This window comes from Camelus bactrianus, chromosome 35 (assembly GCF_048773025.1).
Source record: "Camelus bactrianus isolate YW-2024 breed Bactrian camel chromosome 35, ASM4877302v1, whole genome shotgun sequence".
NCBI classification, from domain to species: domain Eukaryota; kingdom Metazoa; phylum Chordata; class Mammalia; order Artiodactyla; family Camelidae; genus Camelus; species Camelus bactrianus.
The window spans coordinates 24,319,103-24,343,888 of record NC_133573.1 but is presented as its reverse complement, the minus strand read 5'-3'; the positions used below and the strand labels follow the sequence as shown (position 1 = coordinate 24,343,888).

Below are 24,786 nucleotides of genomic sequence, written 5' to 3'. Positions count from 1 at the left end.
TCCAGGGATGGAATGATGGTCAGAGAACAGAATTCCCAGACACTTCGCACTCCTCTGCACCAGGGGCGTTCTTGTGCAGAATTCCTTCCCACGGGGAGGCTGATGGGCAGGCTGGCAGCTTCGGTGACTTGGATGAGACTTAAGACTCGGTGTAAGTTACACACCCCTAGGAGCAGCTCCAGGGGAAAGTTACTGCCATGATTCCATCCCCCTTACTGAAGAGATGACTTTCCTTTTGGTGGCTCAGTGCAGTCCTGCCCCAGGTGGACCGCTAACAAGGAATTGGCACTGGGTCACTCCTTCAGCCCCTTGACATTTCCCCCTGAGGGAATGAGTTATGGTCATTTTACAATGTTGTGTCAAATTCTAGTGCAGAGCACAATTTTTTCAGTTATACGTGAACATACATATATTCATTGTCACATTCTTTTTCGCTGTGAGCTACCACAAGATCTTGTATATATTTCCCTGTGCTATACAGTATAATCTTGTTTATCTGTTCTACATATGCCTGTCAGTATCTACAAATTTTTGAACTCCCATCCTATCTCTTCCCAACCCCCTCCCCCTTGGCAACCACAAGGACATGGAAACAGCCTAAATGTCCATCAACAAATGACTGGATAAAGAAGATGTAGTATATTTATGCAATGGAATACTATTCAGCCATTAAAAAATGACAGTGTAATGCCCTTTGCAGTGACATGGATGTCCCTGGAGAATGTCATTCTAAGGGAAGTAAGCCAGAAAGAGAAAGAAAAATACCATGTGAGATCGCTTATATGTGGAATCTTAAAAAAAAATAAATACAAAACAGAAACAGCAGACTCATAGACATAGAATACAAACTTGTGGTCAGTGGTCATTTTTAAAAGAACTGGAGGAGACTTAGCAGAAAACTGCCGAGAGAAGGCAATCATTCTGTGCCTTCTCTTTCTTTCCTTTTGTTGTGTTCTTTATTGTATCCTCTTCAGTGCCTGTGGCTTTTTGAATTTTTTTCTTCCCGAGATTGTGGCTTTCCAAGCTAAGAGTGAACAAAGTTTGGGTTTGCTGGGGGCAGGAGCTAGAAATGTTTCCCGCTAGTCCTGGCTGATGAAGCTCCTGTGCCTTGGGCCATGGTTGCCATAAGCACCTCCTCCGAGCCCCGAGTGAGTCCATATTTAGTTTTATTTGAACAGCGGTGCGATGCCATTTGCGTGGCTGTGTTTGAACATGCTGAGGCCCTGGGTGTGTACACCTGAATTCCTTGACATTTTCCACATGCCCCAGCAGGTCTTGAGGTTAGAAAAAAAATTAAGTAGTTACTTATGACTTGGCAGTGTTCCTATCCTTCAGGCCTAGGGGGCCCTTGGGGAGTGTTTCTCCATTTTAGTTACTTTTCTCAATTTGCGTGTAGTTTGAGTTTGGTGGAACCTAAGTCTAATTAGTGCTTTTGAAATGCAAAGTGAATTTCCCTTGAAATTGAAAAGTCTACGATCCTGGTGATTCTAGTAGGATCGGTGGGTTTCTAATCAGGTTCAGATTGGCTTAAAATACAGTGAACAAGTTCCTTGAGCCATGGGAAGCAATCTCTTTGAAGTGTTGGGGCAGAGTATGCATTAGAGAATTCTCTCCTAGAAACTTCTATATTTTTAATTTACGTAGAGATGATAATCACCTCTAGAAGAGATCTTTAAGTAAAGAAAAGAGCTCTTTTTGTCATTCAGTTGTATAAATGACCCAGTTTCTCTTAAGAAATTAATGGTTTTTTTAAAAAAGGATTATTATAGCATAAGAGACTCAGAAGGTGGAACAACAAAATGCAGTAAGTGGACCTTATTTGTTTGGACCATGATTTGAACAAACCACACACACGAGAGACACCTGTGAGGCAACTGTACTGGACATTACTGAATATTAAGAAATTATTAATTTTAAGTGTGATGAGGGCATGGTGGTTATGCTTAAAAAATGTTCTTAGCTGCTAGACAATCCTACACAAATGTTTACAGGTTAGATGATACGATATCTGGGCTTTCCTTTAAAACACTCTTAAAAAATTAGTTTGGGAAGGGTCCGTGGGTAGATGAAATGAGAAAAGCAGAACTCTGGAAATCGCTGAGGGTGGGTGGGGATGGGTATGTGGAGGTTTACTGCATTCACCTTCACTTTGATGCGTGTTTGGAAATTTCCATAATACAAAAGATTTTTTTTTAAAAGATTCCTTTTCTGGGTGGGAATGGAAAATAGGAGCTGGCAAACATGACGTCAGCTGAGAGGAAGACCAGGATGTTGGAGTGTCTTTGCTGCTGATGCTCTGCTCTGAAAATCTTTAAATATTTGTGTTTTTTTACAAGATGCAAGTTGTTTGGGGGCAGTGAATACATCTTACTTATCTTTCTAATGCCCGCAGCGCTAAGTAAATGTTTCCTGAGTTTATTTCCTGCTTTTTTTGTTTTTCTGGGTAAAACTATTTATGATTATAATGTTTTCATGATGAGTTGACCCTTGATGAAATATCCTCTGGTATCTTGAGCAGTACTCCATGTGCTGAAGTCTACTTCGCCTGATGCCAGTGTATCTCAATGCTGTTTCTTGTGCTGCGTGCTTCCCATGATACATGTATACATTTTTCCCACCCTTTTACTTTCAATGTACTTGTGTCTGTGTATTTACAGTCCATTTCTTACAAATAGCAGGTACTGGGGCTTGCTTTTGTATCCAGTTGGTCATTTCTGTCCTTTTAATTAGTGTTCAGTCCATTGACATTTCATGGTAGAGTTTGTGTGTACCATCTTGATGTTGATCATTTTCTATTTAATCTCTTGTTTGATCTTTGTTCCCACCTTAATAGAAAAATAAGATGCAGAGCAAAGAAAGTAGGCCTTCTCTGTATAGGTTAGATGCAGAATTCCAGGAGGCTTCATTCACATCAGTCTTTGAAAAGAGTGCTCCTGGATTACAATTTCAGTACATCGTGAATGAGGCACCCTGGAGCAGGGCATCATGTCTTCCCTGCCATCCTTTCACTGGACCTCATAGCTAAGGCCGCTGTTGGTTGCCATCCTTAGGTTCCATTCAGCCACAGCTCTTGGCCTGCTTGAGACATACATCAATGGCTTTAGGCACACAGCTTTAGTACCTTCATCCCATGGAGGTTAAGGTTATATCAGTTTCTTAGACTCAGAATTTGATGATCACTACCAGTTATACACAGCCTGGTGCGGAGTAGAGACCAGCCTGTTATCACTAAATGACAGCCATCTTCACACTCCACCTGTGTTCCTCAATCCATAGCAAAGATATGGATTGATGTTCTTGTTTTGGTTTCTGCTTCTGACTATCCACCTGTTACTACCCTATGTCCTGGACCCCATCTAGGACTGGAACACTGTCCAGCACTCCAAATACATCACCAGGTGCCCAGCTGTCCTTCTCTGCTCCTGCCCAGCCTCTCCCTTGCACACAGCACCTCAAACATCCCACTGCACCTGCATATTCTCCTCCTGCAGCCTGGAAAGTCCTTCTCAGGCCTATGCCACCCTAGTGAGCCGGCCTTGTGGGAGGTCCAGCTCTTCTCCCTGTTCCTTCTTGCCTCATACGTAAGGTCTGAGCTTAACGGCCCTGCTCAGACCATCCCTTAAGCACAGTGCTCATCTCTGGAGACCACATTAGGATGGGTGATGGATGGATGGGTTGACTGGAGAATTCTTGAGGTATAGAATCAGACCATGAGGGGGTCTTGAAAAATGTAATGTGAGAAGTGGTCCAGGGAGGGGCTGATGTTTACCCTGGGATGGAGAAGACTTAAAGATGGTATGATTCTGTGTAACACAAACCTTTGGCATGCTACCTTGGAGAAGAGGAAATGGCTTTATTCGGTGTGACTTGAGAAGCAAGTGTTGAAATATTATGTTATATGTGGTTATAAGGTACAGAGGTATGTTCACCTTTGCGAGAAAAAGTTGTGCTAGAAAAAGAAAAAGTGAGATGAGTGCCAGATACGGTCGGAGTGCCCGCCCCAGAGGCCCACTGGCCACCTGTCAGGGGTGTTTGCCTTACGCTGGGTGAAAGGTTGCCTGCAGGACCTCAAAACATGTGATTCAGTGTGTCTGAATTTTAAAATCATTCTTGGTTAATAGTGGGTCACCAAGGAATTTAAAGAGGAGAAAGGAGATACAGATGACTTGTTGACTAGGATCAGTCACCTATTGAATATAAGCCAGAGAGGCAAAAAGGACACCCCATTTGGTGACTTTAACAGCTCTCCCTCTGGTGGGATTTGCCGGCACCTCGAGGCATCTCTGAAGGCCTTGCTTCCTATTCCCCTCTCTGGAACCCCCTGCCCACCTGCCTGCTTCCTGGTGGAGACCCACTGGTCTGACCCAGGTCTGTTGCTCCTCATTTGGGCTCTCCTGGGACCCTGTGTGTCATTGAGACCATCTCTGCCTCCCAAAACTGCCTTCACCACTGACCAATATGGGTGACTCCCTCTCCTTCAGCACACAGAAGCTTCTAGAACTTCAGGCTTACAGCATCCTCTCCTCCTGTGCTCACTGTTACCCGAGGTCACATCTGGATTCCCACTTCCTGGAACTGCAAATCCTCATTGAAAATCCCTGGCTCCTCTCATTTTATTCTCCCGTTTTCCACGGTCCCCCACACTCTGGAGACCAATGATGAAAACATGTTTTGGAGAGTCTCAGCCTCACACACGTGCATGCACACACACAGAATGACACTCGGAGGAAGAAGTCGGGGCCTTTTCAAGATTGGTACAAAGGCACAGTGGATTAAGAGCAGGAAAGTGGATCTGCCCAGAGGACCCCCTGGTGGAGATCACGCCTGGCCATTCCATTTAACCTGTTCGCAGAATCATCAGGGTTTAGATATTCTTAGGCTGAGTGAAACGTGACAAGTTGGCTGCCATGGCAACACAGTTATCAATTCCTTATTGGCAATGAGTTTTCATTTTGGAAAGGATTCTAGGATTTCTGCTTCAACACACAGGCACAAGAATCCTAAAGCCTAGCAGAAAAACGTAACGAACTTGCTTCTGCTTGAAAGTCCTTGCAGCCGATCAAGACAACGCTTTTTGTATCTTAAGGCACACTACATAGTGAGGCGGTTTAAAGACAGAGTCAGAAATATAGTGTCCAGCTCTTTGACTTCATTACACATTTCAGGGGTTTGAGAAGTGTAGACCCAAGCCTGAAGGTTCTAGAGAATAAGTCATGGGCTGAACGGATAAGCAAGCTGTGAAGAAGTCATGTAGCTGGCTGGATAAAAGATGGCCTACTCAATGTATCCAGTGTGGACGGCTGGAGAGCCAATGATGGTTAAGATCCCCAGAGGAGGACAACTTAAGACTGGAACAGACGGCTGGATAAGAGATGGCTTACTTAATGTATCCACTGTAGATGGCTAGAGAGCCAACGACGGTTAAGATCCCCAGAGGAGGACAACCTAAAACAGGATGGCTGGCTGGATAAGACATGGCCTACTTAATGTATCCAGTATGGACAGCTGGAGAACCAATGATGGTTAAGATCCTTAGACGAGGACAACTTAAGACTGGAATGGACGGCTGGATAAGAGATGGCCTACTTAATGTATTCAGTATGGAGGGCAGGATAGCCAAGACAGGTAAGATCCTCAGAGGAGGACAACCTAAGACAGGCACAGCTGGCTGGATAAGAAATGGTTTATTTAATGTATCCAGTGTGGATGGCTGGAGAGCCAACGACAAGTAAGATCCTCAGAGGAGGACAACCTAAGACAGGCACAGCCGGCTGGGTAAGAATGAAGTTTTAAGTCTACTTAATGAAGTTTTGTGACAAAATTTAAAACAATCTGTCCTTGGTATGTTACATCGTGTAACATTACTGCAGAAATCTGGGAACCTGGAGCCTGGGAACATAAATGGCTTAAGATTATTAACGTTGTTATTACTTAGATGGTATGGGAGGCATCATGCGTGTCCTATGTAACCCTTTTACAAGAATGGATAAACAGAGTAGCCAACAGCGCTCTCCAAATGCGGTATATATGTGTACCTCATACCGCGACACGGACAAGAAGGACTCTGAAAACTGGGAATTTGCATAGCCCAAGCTCATTACACCAGATGCTTAAAGCAGAAAGTGAAATGATGCCAATTTTGTAGTCTGTGAGAACAGTTTCCTTCAAGGTTCAAAACTGAGCTCATAAGTGAATCTTAGCTCAGACCTAAAGTGTCATCCGTCTATCAGAGGAAGGAAATTCCACTTTCCATTGGTTTCACTGCAAAGTGCAGCCGTTCCACGGGGTTGTGTACATTGCTGAGTTCACGTTCCTTATCAACATTTGCAAAGATACACACAGCAGAAGAGGTGTGTTCACGGACTGTATGCTTGGAGTCGTGTTGTCAGCTTGTAAAGCTTAATGGATTAGTGCTTACTGGGTGCCCACCAAGTTTCAGGCATGGAGTGGGGGTGCTGAGTGATGGACACTGGGGTTCAGACATCTAAGAGTAGAGGTGAGGGCAGGTGCACCCATGACCGTGGTGTACCCCTAAGGTAAACCCATCTATGTACCTTATAAGATATAACGTAATTGGCTTCAATTCTTGCCTCTGCAAGATAAATGCAAAAAGGGAGGTTCCAAGCACCAGGGGAGGCCAAAGAGGGTGGATTACATGTAGTCGAGGGACCCAGGATGGCTTTGTGAAGGTGGCATCAGAGACTGGCCTTAGGGTACCATTTAAGCGGATGCGGGTGGGGAGACATGCCAGGTGAAGAAAGTGTCAGGAGTGAAGACTCCAGAAGTGACGGCTGGGGTACGTTTAGGGGACAGTGAGACTAGTTCAGGGTGCCTGTAATTCAGTGATTATGAGAGAGTAATGATGTCACATCAGGAAGTTAAGTGAGGACCACCTCCTGGTGGGTTCTGGTTGGTTGCCTCTGAAGGTTTCTGAGCAGAGAAGTGACGTAATACAAGTGTGTCTTGGCATGTATTTCCCAAGTAGGAGAACAGATTCCTTTCTCTTCCAGGAGATTAAAGTCACAGACGGGCCCATGGGTTGACTGTAGAAGCCTGTTCCAATCTGCTTTTGTCTACTTGGTTTCTTTCCTGTGTTTGAGGCTTACAAAGCCTCCAGATGGTCTCTTTCCCCCCACTGACTTTTCAAAATAAGTGATTTATTCAAATCCATCAAAGGATTGTCTTTCTTATCTTGCTCACAAAGCAGGAGGGGAAGGAGAGGATGTCCTGTACATCGAACATTGGCAAGTAGCAGAACAAGAGTATGTTTTCTGAGCCCAGAAGGCTCCGGGCTCCCTTTCTCGGCTGTCATTTGGCCTTTGCAGAATCGTCTCTTTCTGTGCATCCCCTACTGTGAGATGTGACATCTAAGTGGGCATTTTCTGCCAGACTCAGCCGAGGGAAGAGGTTAGAAATAGACGCTCCTGGAGTTCAGAAAGCAGAGAGCCAGCCTCTCTCTACCACGTGCTGGGATGACGTAAACTCTCTGGGTTCCCACTGAAGGCAGAGAGTGAGGGGAGGGTGGAAGGGGGTGCTGTGGGAAGACGGAAATGAGAACGAGAAGGAAAGTGATGCAGAGAGAGGGAGCTGGGGTGGGAATAGCTCATCAGTATCATCTTACAGAAGCAGCATGTCAGTCAGCATCTAATGCGGCTTTCCAGACGCTGGGCCCTGGACAAGGCTCTTCCAGAACTCACCTCCACCCCGGCAGTTAGACACAGCGGCTGCATTTTGTAAAGGGGTGCGTAGGCTCTGTGAGATTCAGTCACCTGCCCAGGACCGTGCATTTGCCCAGGGAGGTGCCGGGTTGCATCCTGGGTTCCAAAGCATCTCCTGCCACAGAGGAGCCTAGAAAGAGGATGGAGGGTGGATGCAGGCTGGCCAGGAGGAGGCGCAGGGGTTTGCTCGGGACAGATCCTGAGCCTTCTAGGCACGGAGGTCCAGCCCAGGTCTGGAAGGAGGCCCCAAAGGCCATCAGAGGGGGGCCCCTTGGAGGCCCAGGGGTGTGGGCTGGTCACAGCGCGGGCTCGATTCCCCAACATGGCCCCTGTGCAGAAAGTGAGGGGCCATCTGGAGAAGCAGACCCCAGTTTGTAAGGGCAGGAGGAACAGATGGGAGAAGGCAGGGTGGGGTGGAAACTCGTAGGGAGTCCAAAGGGATGGCCTGGAGGTGGTGACGATGGCTCCACAGCTGCGGGAATGTGCTTAATGCCTAGAACTGTGCATTTAAAAGTGGGTAAATTTTGCATTCTGTATATTTTATCACAATAAAAAATTACTAACATGGCCTGGCTTTCCCACTGGTGGGTCAAGTCTGCCAGTGGGCAGGGCTTCCTGGCTTCAAGGTCAATGAGAAGGCCCAGTGGGGATTTCAGGGGGCCCGGTTGCCCCTTCTGGGCTGACCTCACAGCAGACGTGCACACCCAGCCTCGGGGACAGGATCACAGCACAGAGGCAGCTCTGGCCACAGAGGATGTGTAACGTTTATGAGTCCAAAGGTCACCTTCCCAGGGACTAGAGTGGAATTTGATGTTCATTAACTGTGAGTTTTTAGAAGCCGAGCTGACATCCTTCCTCACTGAAATTGCCTCCTTAATTCATTTTAAATTGAATATCTAGACTGCTCGCAAGTGGGATTAGGGGTGAGGATGAGGAGGCAGGCATCTGGAACTGTGGTTTTCAGTTTTCTTTTTTGGTAACTGAAACCTCCAGGTCACAGGCAAATATCACAATGGGTAGTTTGCCCACTGTGGTTTTTTAAAAATTTTTTGAGAGGAGTTGGCAGGTGGTAGTGGTTCTGGGAGAAGAATGCCCTCATGTGTGCTGCCGAGGGCCGGAGAGGAGCTTGAGGCCCCTGGAATCCTCCACTTGAGCTATTGGTTTGCAAATTAAACCTCCTTGTTTGAAGACTTGTCACAGAGCTTAAGAGTATGGGGCACAGCCTTAGAGGAGGGGTGGTCTGACTCCAAGTTGAAGCTCCATCAGGTACCGTTGGGGCCTCAGGCAAGTTGCACTGGCTGTCTGACCTTCGTTTTCCTAATCTCTAAAATGGGACAAAGAATACCACCTACCATGGTCAAACATCAGAACTGAATAAGAGGACGTGTCCAAGATGGGTAGCGTGGTGCCCGGCGCACAGTAGGTGCTTGGTAAATGGTAGTTACTGTTCTCGCTCCAATGCCAGAATCTAGGGAAGATAAAGTCCCAAGGATGGGGATCTTGGTGCATTGGGGAAATAACTGCCCCCTCCCACAGCCGTGAACCAGCTCCACCAGGTCCTGTCTGTTGGCCCCAGGTGGTTACATGCTTAACAATGGCTCCTGCATGACTGCAGTTGGGAAGCAGGTGACCGGGCGGCTTAGTCTAGCTCTGATCAAGTTCACCCGCCCTGTCCTGAGCCTGGCTTTTCTTCCCTAAAATGGCAACTGCGTCGTCTCTGTAACTCCTCCAGGGCGAGGGCTTAATCGTAGCATGGCTCCCTGGGGGCCAGTGCCCTGGGTGCTCTGTGGGACTAAGCTGTGCCGAGCTCTTCCAGGAGGAACCACGTGGCACCAACACGTGTGCAGGAAAAATGCATCCCAGGAGCTGATCATCCCTTCAGAGAGTATGGCTTTAGTAACACTCACTGATTTGTAGTTGCACAAGTGACACATGCGTGGGTGCGGCATTGGTATAAAAACGTAAGCACTGTAAATAAAAATACAGCTTCCTTTAAGCTCCGAGTCCCAGGCCCCTCCCCAGAGGCAACCACATTAACAGTCAAGATCCTTCCCGTTCCTGTTTTATGGTGTAACGGGAGAAAGAGGCAGTGAAGCACTGTTAAGTCAGCCTGATTATGCTGTTGGGGGTACAAGCAGGGTGCTGAGATGGTCATCAGGGGAGGTTACTGACCCAGTGGTAAGGAAAGACATCGAGGAGGTAACACAGGACCCAGCAGAATGGGAATGAGCTTGCTGTGCAGTCATGGAACAGCATTCTAGGAAGCTGGAACAGAAACTTGTTGAAGAGGTGGCTAGGAATAACGTGTGGTTTGTATAATGGGACAGTAATGAAGGCATATTTAAATTTTCTTCTCACAGCTTAATAACCCATTTTTCATTTGCTGTAAGAGTCCATCTATAACCATGCACCGGGAAGGATTCTGTAATCTAAAGCCTTTCACATGTAAACTTTGCCCTGACTATGTTTTTGAAACTTTCAAATTTGCAAGGCCTTGTGCTAGATCCCCAGCCAGGAAGGACGGCCCTTGAGAGTTGGCAGAAACACATCACTGTGCTCTAGTCTCTATTATCTGTGGTTTAAAGATTTTCCAGTGATATTTTTACCTATTAACTGAGAACTGATTCTGAGACATGGGCTCGTGGACTGAGCTTGGCAGTAGGTCATTGTAACAGTCAACTTTTAGTGACTGATGGCTTCCCAAAAGTACCTCTGTGCACCGTCTCACAGTATCAGTATCTCCACTTTCTGAAAGAAGGAAAAACAGCTGTGGGCCTGGAGCCGGGCCTGAAGCCAGCTCTCCCCAAATCCCACCCCTAGCTCTTTCTCCTCTAAGGAGAGACAGCTCCCAGGCTGCTGTCCTGATTCAGTAGCAGAAGAGCCTGTATCTGGGTTTGGGAAAGTCTCCCCAGCAGACAGGACTGAGCCGTCACTCCCTGGATGTGGCCATGTGGACAAGTCACCGGTCTCTGGGAAGTAAACAGCGGGCTCACAGCACATAAATCTTTGTCACATTCCCCAGTTGGGCAGGGCAGGTGGCAGGAGCCCTTTGGGGTTTTCAGCCAGTAGTGAGGATGCCAGGAAAACACATCAGCCATCAGAAGGAAAAGGAGAGCCTGGCCCTTAGCTGCCCCTTTCAGGAGAAGGACTGGAGACTGAATACTGAACCATCAAAACCCATGAGTGTGAAAGGCCCCAGGGAACTGAGCCTCAGACCTGAAGACAGTTCAGGCCACCGGTGCCTATGGAGAGAGAGCAGGGCAGAGCAGGCCGCCTTGCCTCTGGGCCAGTTTCTGCTCTAGGCTTCCCTTCTTCAGTGGGCCCTGGCGGTCCATGGTTCAGCCTCCCCACTCAGCATCCTTACTCGGATGCCCTGAAATCAGAGGGGCTGCCTTTAGGTCACCCTGGACCAAGTTCAGAGGTCCACAGGGTGAGGGGGAAGCTTCAGCCTGGCCTACTGTTCCCTTGGCAACAGCAGTGATCCGAGGCCTGGAGCTTAAAGAGCCGATCGGTGGCTCCATGCACCCCACCCAGCAGTGGTCGGCCCACCCAGGGCTGGGGGGGGACAGGAATGAACTTGGCCTCCATCCCCCATGGTGGCACATCTGGCAACTGCTGGGCTTGGAGGAGGCACCACGCCATCAGGCCCTCTCATTCCTCCTCTCCCACAGCCCGAGAGGCCCTGGAGGCCAAGCACACCCACCAGACAGCCAGTGGACAGCGCTTTAAAAAAATTCGGAGGTTCCAGTGACCATGAACCACACCTGTGCCTCTGAAGGGAATTCCTGCATGAGCAAGTCTGTCGTGGGTCTGTCTCCCTCCCTCTGTTTTCATGGGAGAGGATCCCAGCCCTGCCTGGGACTGGCTAACTCGGGACTGAGATGCCCGAGGAGGCTATGACCAAACATTTAGAGGCATTAGCTGTTGGAAGATGTCCTTCAGAGGCTAAAACTGAGGTTCAGGGAGAACCATGATTCTCCAAGGTCAGCAGCACACCAGTGGCAGAGTTGGAAAACCTTTAAACCACAGATGCCAGCAGTCTGGAGGGAATTTCTGGGAATCTTTAAAAAAAAAAAATTCACAGCCTCCTTCCCACTTGACCTGCACCCATTTTCTCCACTGCACCCTGGAAAGTGCCCAGGAGCAGTAAGAGGAGCTAGCAGCCTCTTACCCAGGGATCTGTGAGTTCAGTTTCACCTCCCTTGGTAGATCTGGAAAAGCCTTGGGGGTTGGAAACAGCATTCCATGGCCTATCATCTCCCAGTCTCCCTTGCATCCTAGACAGTGGAAATGAGGTTGGCAGAACTACTGGGGAGATACAGATTCCCCCACAGGAAGCTCAGAATCTAGACTGAAATATCACAGAATGGGACAAGTTGAGTTCCCATCAGCAAAGTCCACATGCACATAACTGAGTGATTAATATTTTTCTTGCTTCCTAGAATATATGTATGGGTGTGTGTATATATATGAAACTGTATCTATATAGATATATGTATAGAGAGAGTTTGTACTGGGATGCAATGAGGAAACTTACTTATGAATGAGTGGTAATTAAAATATCATTAATTATCTACAATATTTCTTTGCAAAGTTCCTGAATCCCTAGGCTCATGATGGCATTTTCAACCATAACGTTAAAGGACTTTGTTAACGGACACTGGGAAGAAGCCCCAGGGACAGGGCAGCAGGCTGCTCAGGGCTGAGGGGACTGGCTGGGGCTCTGGCTGCCCCCAGGCCGGAGAAGATGGGCCTCTTCCCATGCTTGTAGTTCAGTTCTTGCTGCCTGTTGCAGGGCTCTGCCCGAGTCAGGCGAGGATGAGTGTAAAACAGAGGTTGATTTAACACAGGATCAAAGTGCATGGCTGAGAGGTTAATGAACATTAAGTCATAGAGCAGACATAGTGTGCGGAATTTTTGTACTTTATTTGACCCCCCAAAAAAAACCCTTTTGTTTGCACGCCAGCATCTCATGGGCTGAGTGTTAGGTGGACTTCAGTCTGGCAACACTTTCTAGTGCATTTATCTAAAGATGTAACTTTCTTTCTCTGTACCAGAACATAACCGATAAACTCCCCTTTCTGTGACGGCAGGGAATGGACCCAAGGCCATGAGGTCTTTTCCTGGCTTTAATCGTCATCTATTAAGGAGTTAAGCCTTGGCCGTTTAAGACCCTGTGCTCTTTTTCTTGGCTCTCTGGAGTCTTTCTGAAATGTGGTCTGTCTCCTGAATTTACCTGGGTTTCCTGTAACCCCGCATCCCCTCTCTGAAATTCAGTCCTTCCTCCTCTCCATCACGTCCTGCAACTCTGTAGATCTGGCTCAGAATACACAAAATAACCCTGTCAGCTGAGCCTGGGAGAGCATCAGAAAGGAAAGTGCACTCAGTTCAAGATCCTTAAAGCCAGTTCCTGATCTGACCAGAACAGAGGAGTCAGAATGGACTTGGGACACAGAAACTTCACAAGGATCACAGTGAACCCAGCCCCCGCTTCCCAAAGGTAGCCCCTGCTTCTCCATTCGTTGTCTGCTTTTAAGTCCCTGAACTTGTTTCAGCCTTTCATTTATCAAGTGCTTTCTGCACACCAGGTGCTGGATAAATAGATGAAAAGATGGAACCCTTGCATTTATTTGAGAGCTTACAGTCCAGGAGAGAGTCAGATGCACAATGCAATAAACTTGACAGTGGAGTTAGGGAAAGATTACCTGGCTCTTCCTGGAGGAATCAGGGAAGGCTTCACAGAGGAGGTGACCCTTAAACCCAGACTTGGAGAATAAGTAGAATTCCGTCGGTTGGATAAAGATGTGAGGGGTGGTTGGCAGAGATGTTCTCAGCAGAAGGCACAGATACTTGAGAGCGCCCAGTGTGGTTAGGGAGTAGCAGTTCAATCAGGAAAGTGCAAATTCAGGATGAGTAACAGTCAGAAAGCTTCATTTCTTGTTTTCTGTGTGTCAGGTGCTATGTCATGTGCTTTACATCTATTATCTGGTTTTATTCTGCAAAGCAGGTCTATGGCAGAGGCATTATTTTCCCCATTGGGTAAATGAGGAGGGTGGGTAAGGCAGCTGCCCGGACGTGGACGAGGCCCCGCTGTCAGATGATGGAGCAGCGGGGATGCAATCCCAGTTTTGCCTGGTTCTGAAGCCCAGGCTCCTGCCTGGGATGCCAGACGGCCTTCTGCTTGTCTGGGGACAGTGGGGACGGAAGCGGGAAGGCAAGAGAGCCCTTGAGCCAGCACTGCCCAGTGGGACCAGCACTCCCGCCCCAGCTCTGTCCCGACCTCCTGCCTGCCTGCCTCCCACCTCCACGCCCCTCACCCTCAGCCACAGCCCGGCTGGGGCATTTGCTCTCCCTTCCTAAAGGCTCCCAGCTCAGGGAGACAATGCTCTGACTTCGGGTGGAGCAAAGGGCCCCATGCCAGGTCAAACACAGTCCTAGGAACCCTAGGTGGCTTCTCCAGAGAGTCCTCAGAAGAACTGCCCTGCTGTCACTCCTGTGGTTTGGGAGTTTTTTCGGTAGCTCTGGGCGTCTTCCCAATGGTTCCCATTTAGGAAACTATTCTGCAGTGGCTTGGCTCTGCTGCCTGCCCCCTCACCCCCCCCCTTCTCTCTAAAAGGGCGAAAACAATGGTGGGACAAGGAGACAGGGCCAGAGGGAGCTGGAGAGAACTCGGGGCGAGGCCAGTGGGCTGAGCATCGCCCCCCTCCACAGAGAATAAAGGGGTCTTGGCCTGTGGCCTTGACTGGGTCAGAAGACACGATGCCGTGTAAACTTCTCAGAACTGGCAGACTGTGTGGCCGAGGGCCACCTGAGAGCGTGTCTGTGCTGAGAGGGGATGTCTCTGGCCAGTGCACGTGGGCGGTTCTAGGAAGCTTAGCTTATCAGTGTCACTGGCGAAGCGCTTGAAAAACCAGCAGATAATCATTTTGGAAAGAGCGGTTTTGTGGACCTCCACCTGGAGGTTTGAAATTGGCAGTAGTTCGTTGAGTCCAAGGATCCTTGACAAGAATCATTGGGAACCTGAGCTCTGACCAGGCAGCCCAGAGCCGTCATCACGCATCGCTGGGCAAGGGGAGGGGGGGCAGTCAGGGTCTCGGGAGACTCTGGGACCCGGTGCTCTTCCATCTTTCATCCTCCTTCATTCTTTGTTGCTGTTTTCTCTCCAAACTCTTCCATCCAGTCGTCTGTTGTTGCCTTTGTGTCTCCATTTGCCTCGAGCCCCTCTCAAGACTAGGCTTCCAGAGTTTTTTCCTACAAAGGGCCAGATACTAAATATTTTAGGCTTTATGGGTCAGCCTGTGTCATAACTACTCAACTCTGCCGCAGTAGCAGGAAAAGAGCCACAGACCACATGTAAACAAAGGAAGGTGTTTGTGGCCGTGTTCCAATAAAATTTTATTCACAAAAACAGGTGGCAGGCCAGATTCGTTTGCTCACCTCTGTTCTCGATTTCAATATTTTTCTTTTCTTCTTTCTTTCTTTGAATCTCAAGTACAGCGATGTGTTAAAAAGGGAAGCTATTGGTCAGTGTTGCCGCTTTGGGACTTGCTTCATTTTTAACATTTTGGAAAGTACACGCTGTCTTGTCTTTATAGGTGGTTCTTTAAATTGAAAGCAGCTGTGAAGGCAAGAATTCTTTCAGTGAGCATTTGGTATGTCTGCTGCCATGAAATAGTCATTTTTAATACACTGTTTTTTTCTCAAGGTAGATAGAGAGCTTACTGGTGTCCTGTGGAAGAATTCAGGCAATCTTTCTGCCCCATACAGTGCCAGGCGCAGTGCGAGAAACGCGTCTTGCTGGAATGAATGAACATTTGGAGGTGGAAGCTGTTAAGAAATGATTTCCTTAATCATTTAGAGATGATGCTCTATTGTACATGGATTCTGTATGGTAACATGGGTAAAGTTCCTTAACTTTTCAAGATCTTGATTGTGAAAGTTTTGCACAGCACCAGGGATTCCTGGGGAGAGGTGGACACATGGGAGAGTTTTAGGTAGAGCGCAGGTGAGACACTCTCATGGGTTTGTCCTGTCATTGGAGGCAGGGGACCACCCAAAGGTCACACTGAGATCACTCAGCCTCACAGATGCAAAAACATCCCTCTTGGCATCTTTCCTCGTCGGCCTGTGGTCATGAGGGTGCAGGATTAACTAGTGATCAGTCTTGCAGTTCATGGTGGCTGGGCAGAACCACCAGACTCATCCTCCCCCCGCTTCCATCAAAATGCTCCATGAAAGTATACAAATACCTAGAAAATAATGATGATAAAATAGCAAAGGGAAAAAAAAATTAAGAGCAGAAAATCTAATAATGGCGTGAGTCTAACTTTGTTTAAATGTGTGTGTATACCAATAGAAATGATCCTCAGAAGAAATACATTAATGTCAACAGTAGCCATTTCTGTGCAACAGAATTGCAGATGATCTTGTCCTTTTTTTGTCCCATAATTTTTAAATGCTTTTCTATAATAAAATATGTTGCTTTTAGAGTTTAAAAAGGTTTCTACTTCAAAAAGAGAAAGAATGGGGACCCCAGCCTACAGTTTGTCTTACTGAGAATAAGAGGGCAGGCTCCCCTGTGACAGTCGTCCCATCCACCCTGAAGCAGTGGCGCTTTCTAGAGAAGGGGGACTCAGCCACGGGCAGATGCTGGGCCTCTGACAGGCACATGCTTTCTCCTCCATAGCCAGTCAGAGCTGGTGTGATGTCCTGACAGTGGGGCTGCCTACTAGGAATTGGTTGTTTTGAGGTTGCCCAATATGATCATTTGCTTCTCTTTGGTTCTTCCTCAAAGGACATATGGCAATGCCTGTTTCAGCTTGGCCGGGCCTGTCCCCCTCCTCTTCTCAGCCTACTGTAAAGCATCACAAAGCTAAATGAGCAAGTGTGTTGACTTTATCTATATTTTAAAAGCAGTTTCTAAAGAGATTGATTTCATTTGGAAAGCATTCCAGACAAAGGATGGTTTTTTAAAGAAACACATGTATTAGAAAGCACAGCTCTCATGGAGAAATTCTCGCTTTCTTAAGGGGTGATGGCCAGGATGCAGGAGGCTTCTCTGAGATGCCGGTGACAATGGCTTCATCATTTTATGGGGTTAGCCTCTTATTCCCAGGGCCTGAGTCCTCCCTACCTGCAGGCATAGCCCACTTCCCACAGAGATAAAGACATTCTGCCCGGCCAGGGGTTCTGGGTCACAGCTTTGCTGTTGACATTGGACAAGTTCTAAGAGTCCTTCTGTGTCTCTCTGCTCCAAATCAAACCCTACCCATGTCAAAGAGAGGCTGTGGGGTGGAGAGTGACATAGTCCCTAAGGAACTCCAGTCAGACCACTCATCCCATCTTAATAACTACTGCCCCCCCCCCACCGCCCAATAGACACACACCCACACACACCCCCAGCTGTCCCTCTGCTCCACCTCGGCTTCTTCAGGCCATTGTCAAGGTGGTCTTCCTCTTCCTCTAACTCCCTGGGGCAGGGACCAGCCGGCCCCCAGGGTCTGAGGGATGCCATTGAAGAGTGCAAATGTCTTAGACATGATCGCTGACCCACCAAGAGGACAGATCTGTTGCGTCCTACTGTGTTTGCTCTTATTTATTATTTTAAAATGCAGCCGTGTGAAGAACGCCATAAAATGTAACTCAGCCTCCTCTTTGATGTTATGTTCCATCCCACTGCTGGATCCTGTCCTTTCAAAATGCAAACCGCCAGCCACATCAAAGCCCAGTTCTCTTGTGTTAGTGGACTTTGCTTGGACTTTTTCACCCTGTTCTTGGCTGGAGAATCTGTGATAACTTAGAGGAAGACCACTGCTTAGGGAGGGCGGATGTCCATGCTGAGCCTGGGGTGCGGTCACCTTAGATTGTCAGGAAGTTACGGAGATGATGCCTGGTCATACACAACGTTGTGAGTCCTCCAGAGTCTCCCGTGTCACCTTCTCTTAAGGGGCTCATTTTGGCTAGAAGAGGGTGGTGTGGCTCACATGGCCTCCTCTCACCTTGTAACAGTGACTAAAGCTCTTTATTAAGTGATGGGTATTTTGGGAACAACTGGATTCAGATTTTTTTTTTTTTCAGTGTATTCCTAAAATGGCCCGGGCAACAAGGCGACGGAGACCAAGGTGAAAGAGGCCTTCGCCTCTGTGCGGCGTGACAAGGGCAGCGGGTATGCCCCCGGGGCTGCGGGCGCTTGCTGGCTGGACGGCTCCAGGCTTAGGTGCTGTGGAGACGTGGGAGCAGGAAACCTGGTGTGTAACTGGAGAGTCGCCTGTGGAAGGTGTCACAGAGGCGGACCTGCACAGTGGTTCCAGGACAACCAGACAGAGCTGGGGTCGGCCAGCCCTCCAGGAGGGAGGAAGCAAGCACAGAGGCTCAGAGATGGGAAGGAACAAGACATGCTAGGGAACACCCAGGAGCCAGGATGCTCTGGGCATAAAGTTTGTGAACAAAAGGATGATAAGTGAGACTGGAGATGCAGGCTGGGTCCAGTTGCACAGGTTAAGGGTGTTAAGAGAATGAACTCTAGCTCATAATAATGAGTAACATCTAGGGGATATTTACGGTGTACCTAGGGATCTTAGTCTGTTCCGGCTGCCATAGCAAAATTCCACAGACTGGGTGACTTACAAACAACAGAATTTTCTTCCTCAGTTCTAGAGGCGGGAAGCACAAGGTCAGGGAGCCGGTGTGACAGGTGAGGGCCCTCCTCTAGGTCACAGACTTTTTTTTTTCTTGGTTGTATCTTCACATGGCAGAAGGGGCAACACTCTCTATAAAATGTCTTTATAAGGACGTTAATCCCATCAGTGAGGGCTCTGTCATCAAGACGTAATCCTCCACCGAAGCTTTTAACATAAAAGGATGCTAAATTTTTCAAATGCTTTTTCTACATCCGTTGATACGATTTTTATCCTTCATTTTATGAATGCGCTGTGTCACATTAACTGACTTGCCATCTTTGTGTCCCTGGAATAAATCCCCCTGGAACGTGGTGTATGATCCTATTTGAAGATAGTTTGTTAGCATTCTGTGGAGGATCTTTGCATCTGTGTTCATCAGGGAAATTGGCCTGTGATTTTTTTTTTTTTCTGTGGTGTCCTTGTCTGGTTTTGGTATCAAGGTAATGCTGGCCTTGTAAAATGATTTTTGGAGTGTTCTCTCTTCTGTTTTTTGGAAGAATTTGAGACGGACTGGTATTAATTTTTCTTTCAAATGTTTAGTAGAATTCACCACTGAAGCCGTCTGGTCCAGGACTTCTGTTCCAGGGGAAGTTCTGGATTACTCATCCAATCTCTTTACTAGTAATTGGTCTGTTCAGATTTTCTGTTTATTTTATGATTTAGTGTGTGTAGGTTGTATGTTTTTAGAAATGTATCCATCTCCTTTCATTTCTGATTTTGTCTCTTTTTTTCTTGCTGAATCTAGCTAAAGATTTACTTTTTTTTTCCAGAAACCCAGCTTTTAGTTCCACTGATCTTTTTCTGTTTTTTTTTTTTTTTAAGTCTCTATTTCATTTATTCTGCTCTGATCTTTGTTATTTCCTTCTTACTATTAACTTTGGGCTTCATTTTTTCTTTTTCTGTTTCCTTGAGGTATAAGGTCGTTATTTGAGCTCTTTCTTGTTGCATCATGTGAGCATTTATCACTACGTACTTCCCTCTTACAGCTGATTTTATTGCATCCTGTAAGTTACAGTTCTATTTTTTATTTCTCTTTTGACTGCTTGGTTCAGGTTCGTGCTTCATCTTCACATATTTGTGAATTTTCCAGTTCTCCTTTGTAATTGGCTTCTACTTGTATACCATTATGGTCAGAAAAGCCGCTTGATAAGATTTCCATCTCCTAATTTATTAAGACTTGTTTTGTGACCAAACATATCATCTGTCCTGAAGAATGTTTCCTGTGCCTTTGAGAAGAATCTCTATTCTCTTGCTTTTGGATGGAATGTTCTGTAAATATTAAGTCTGTCTGGTCTAACATGTAGTTTAAACCCCATGTTTCTTTAAGACCTAGTCGCTGTTGGGGTGGATACTGAAGCCCCCTACTATTATGGTATTGCAGTCTACTTCTCCCTTTAGGTCTGTTAATACTTGCTTAAATATTTAGAGTCTTCTATGTTAGGTGCATAAATATTTATAAATGCTATATCCTCATGAACTGATTCCTTTATCATTACATAATGACCTTTGTTATAGTTTTTCTCAAAATAGAAACACAGTTACCCCAGCTTGCTTGTGGTTTCCATTTGTATGGAATATCTTTTCCCATCCCTTTACTTTCAGTCTCTGTGTGTCCTTAGAACTGAAGTGAGTTTCTCTCAGACAGAATATAGATGGGCCATGGATTTTTTATTTCATTTTTTAAACTGAACTACAGTCCGTTACAATTTGTCAATTTCTGGTGCGCAGCACAGTGTCCCAGTCATGCGTATACAGACATATGTTCATTTTTATATTCTTTTTCATTAAAGGTTACCACAAGATACTGAACATAGTGTCTTATATCTAAAAATCTATTTTCATATATAGTAGTTAATATTTGCAAATCTCAAACTCCCAAATTTATCCTTTCCTCCCCTTTTCCCTGCCGGTAACTGTAAGATTTACTATGTTTGCAAGTCTGCTTCTGTTTTGTAGATGAGTTAGCGTCTTTGTCTTTTTTTGGAGTCCACATATGGGTGATTTAATGTATTTGTCTTTCTCTGTCTGACTTATTTCCCTTAGTATGATAATCTCTCAGTCCATCCATGTTGCTGCAAATGGCACTATTTTATTTTTTGTGGCTGAGTAGTATTCCATTATATAAATATACCACAAGTTCTTTATCCATTCATCTGTCAATGGGCCTTAGGTTGGTTCCATGTCTTGGCTATTTTATATGGTGCTGCTGTGAACATTGGGGTGCAGGTGTCTTTTCAAACTAGAGTTCCCTCCGGATATATGGATGGCTCATGTTTTATATTCATTCAACTATTCTGTCTTTTGTCTGGAGATTTTAGTCCATTTACATTGAACATAATTCTTTATAGTTTTCCTTACTGCCATTTAAATTTCTTTCTGGTTGGGTTGTAATTCCTTTTTTCTTCTCGTGTGCTTTGCTGTTTGGTTATCCTCTGGTAGCAGTCTGCTTAGAATCATTTCTCTTCATATTTTGTGTATTGGGTTTTTGCTTTGTAATTACCAGGACATTTATACAAAACAACTTATAACAGTCCATTTGAAGTTGAAAACTTATTCCCCAATGTTTTTGATGTCACAGTATACATCTTTTTATCTTGTGTATTCATTAACAAATTATACATAGTGATAGTTATTTTTACTACTTTTATTTTTTAACCTTCATACAGGCTTTAGATGTGATTGATCCACTGCCTTTATGACCTTAGATTATTCTGAATTTTACTATATATATTTACCAGTGAGATTCATACTTTCATATGTTTTTCTGGAGCTAAACATTTTTACTAACTTGTATGGAAGATATTTAAGATTACTATTTGTTTCCAAATTACTTATTGCCTTTCTCAAAATTTGCATTCCAGAGGTTGTAACAGCAGTTGCGTCATTGGTACTGGAACAGAAGTTTCTGCCAGTATCCCCCAGAAAGTCCACTAGTTGAGACACCCCTGACAGTTGTACCCGAGGCTCTTGGGTGGCAATTGTTATGGGTCTTTAACACAGCCGAGAGCCCCGGGCCCTGTCAGCCATTACCTTCCTTGTCTGTGGTTCCTTGGGTGACCATGACATTGGAAGGTGCTTGTTCTTCCTTTTTTTTCTTTCTTCCCTCATTTGTCTGGTAATCTTTCTCTGTTCATTTTTATATTCTTTCTCTACTTTCCTTTGAACCATCAATCTGATTTACTGCCCTCCTCATTATGGGCTTTCATAAAGGCTTGTATAAATGATATTTCTTCCCATTTCCCACTTTTCTGGCAAAACAGTTCCAAGTGGAGAATGGTGGAGTAATTTAACAACCCATTTTCAGGCCAGTGTTCCCCAGAGCCTAAAGCATACATTACTCAAGCAGTATTACACTAAAACACCATCTTTTTCTTAGTCATAGGTGGATAACTATAATTAGACCAGACATATGTGATATCACAGTGAACTGCAGCACCTTTCCTCTACCTGTTGGCCATTTGTTTATCTCCTTTGGAGAAATATCTGTTGAGGTCCTTTGCCTGAGAGGGTCTGGAGGCAGCTCACAGACAACTGCAGGGTCCCCAGCCAGGACGTCATGGATACGTGGTGGTGGGGTCAAGACTCCTCCCTTGGTGGACCCCCACAGTTCTCTCAAAGTCATTTTTCTTCATGGATAGATGCCAATATTTTGTTGAGGGGGTGGAATGAGGGGTGTCTTATATGGTCCTAATGCTGATGTCATTCCTTAGCCTTCTTGTAACAGCAGTGTTTGTCGTTATATATGTATATATTTTTATATATGTATCTATAAAATAAATACTCCCACATGTGTATTTATATCAGATGAAGTCCCAGAATGACCAGATCAAAGGATACATGCTGTCTTCATTTTGATACAGTCAAACTGGCTCTTTAGATAAGTTTATACTCTACCCGCAGTATATGAGAATCCCCACTTCCCCAAATCCTGACTCTGGTTTTACCAAAGAGTAAAATCAAAATTGGATTTTGTGGAGGAAAGCAATTCATTGTGGATCTACTTTGCATTCATCTTAAGGGTAGGGCTAAGCATTTCCCACATTTGGGAGAGATTTATTTTCCCTTTCCTGTGGACTGTCCACATTCTTTGCGCATTTTCCTGCTCTGGGTTTTGTGTTTTTTACTTACTGGATCATTGGAGCACTGTCCTTGTAGGAATGGCAAATATTTAGAATATCTTATCTTTTCCTATAAGAAACCAAGGTGGCTTAGCTAAGAAACCAAAATTCAATTTTCCAAAGAGACACTTTCAGCCCATCCCGCGATGACTGGAAAGGTTTCCAGAACGCGGGGACGTGCGCCTCCATGCAGGCAAAGCCCTTCAGATGGAAATACGCCGAAGGCCTTCTGTAGATCCAGTTCTCCCTTCCAACAAGGTGATCCTCAAGGTATGGCTTTCCTGGAAAGTGTTTTAGACCCAGATTAGAATTTAACGGTCAGAACTGCTGAACAGGAGGAAAATGTGGGGAGTCACATGCCCCCCAGCAAGGTCTCCCTGCAATGTGAACTGGTAAGCGAGGGAAAAGACGGGTCACGGCGTGTCTTTCAAAATAAACTTACCTAGGGCACCCAATACGGAAAGCAAAAGAGGGGCTCCCTATTTGGGTTCACTTGGGGGTTCACAGAGTGACAGCAAGAAGGGGGAATGAGGCGTCCTTGCCCTGGGGTGGGGGCCACTGGGGAGCATTCCTCGGGAGGTTTTCTGCAACTCACCTTCCTCTCCCGGCCTTTCCTGCCCCAGCTCATGTGCTCCTCGGTGCAGAAGGCCCTGTTTGAGGAGGAGGACCGTGTCAAGAAGCTGCAGCAGAAGGTGGCCACCCTGGAGAAGCGGAACAGGCAGCTGCGGGAGCGGGTGAAGAAGGTGAAGCGGTCCCTGCGGCAGGCGCGGAAGAACAGCCGCCACCTGGAGCTGCTCAACCACAAGCTCAGCGAGAAGCTGGTGGCCACAGCGGGCGCGCTTCCGCACATCAACGCCCTGGGGCGGGAGCCCGCGGGTGCCCCCTACCTGCGGGGCTAGCCGGGCGCCAGCCTCGCGCAGCCAGCGAGCAGAAAGGGAGGGCGGGAGGGTCTGAGCACAGAGTTCAAGAGCTCTCCTGGCTGGCATTTTATTCTGCAGTTGGTAGACTCTAGTTGGCTCCAGGGCAAGTCTTGCTCTCTCTCCCCAGCCTGGTCCTCCACCCAGTGCTCCAATACCCACAGTGCCATGTGCTTGCCTGGGGCCTGCCCCGGGCTTCCAGGAGGAGCCTTGCCAAGTGCACTTAATAGGGAAAGGACATTTTAGACTCTCTAGTGGCCCAAGAACTCAAGGGGTTCTGCCTTTGTCTTAGAAGAGCCGCAGTGTGGTCCTAGCTGTGCACAACCAGACAGCCATCCGTGTGCAGGAGTGGTCTCAAGCTAGGTCGTGGAACCTTCTAAGGCTGCTAAGGCTTACCGAGTTCATCACAGGTCAGGGAGTGAGGTGGCAAGAAATTAAACAAGAGTCACACCTGATTTCCCACACCAGCTACCCAGAGTGTGGATTCCTAAGGCTCACTTTAATCTAAAGGAGAAGTGCCTTTATGGGCCTAGTCATGTTTCATCGAACCACGTTCCCAGGTGGGAAAAGCCTGAACAGCATCTCAGGTATCTCAACACTATAAATTGCACAGGGGATGCTGCCCAGAGGCACCCCACCACCTCCAAAACTACGGGGCCCCGTCACACCGTCCTCTCTGTTGGAAATGGCATTAGTGTCAGATTTCCATCCACTGCCTTTTGAAAACCCACATCCTTTTTGCTCTAGCAGCTCATCTGGGGCCCGAGCATTCTGTCCCTGAGTTTTGGTGGCAGGCTGCTGCCTCGGGGAGAAATTTGTGCCCTGGACTGCACAGCATGGGGACTTCTGCTCAAAGGCTCTTCATGGCCGCACTCCACCAGCACTTTGTTCTTCACAGTGTGGTGCCATAGAGGGTGCGTTTTCCTGTTTCTTGCCTGGGACATTTTCATTCTAGCAGTTTTGCTGTCACCCAAGGGAAGGCTAGATCTAAGGGTGATTTGCAGCCCATGCTTGGAGAGCTGGGGGAGCGGGATCTCTACAGATGCACCACATTTTGCCTTTTCAATAAACATGAGCAATATTTCAGCCACAACCATAAAGCCTCGTGTGTTTCTTTTGCAGCAGGAAGAGGGCAGGCTTTCCAGCTCTGTGTCCTCTGGGGACATATCTGTGAGTTAGTTACACCTGGCGGGGGGCACCCAGGAGACTGCACTCAAGCCGCCTGTGCCCTCCCCATTGGGATGAGTCTGACCCTGTCTCTCCCAGAGTTCCCGTCTCGCAACATACCTACAGAAAAGCAGTGTTAGCCAGGCTTCATCTCCCAGGGGACACACAGCTTCATTAATCGTCTTCA

General features: G+C 46.8%; 1 protein-coding gene across 1 annotated transcript in view; it reads left to right on the top strand.

Moving 5' to 3' along the window:
• Window positions 1–24,525, top strand: part of CCDC3 (coiled-coil domain containing 3) — a 57,735-nt gene extending 33,210 nt beyond the window's left edge. The window contains exon 3 of the mRNA XM_010953718.3: window positions 23,139–24,525. Coding sequence (XP_010952020.2) covers window positions 23,139–23,414 — 276 coding nt within the window. The 3' untranslated portion in view covers window positions 23,415–24,525. The remainder of the gene's footprint in view (window positions 1–23,138) is intronic.
• The last annotated feature ends 261 nt before the right edge of the window (window positions 24,526–24,786 follow it).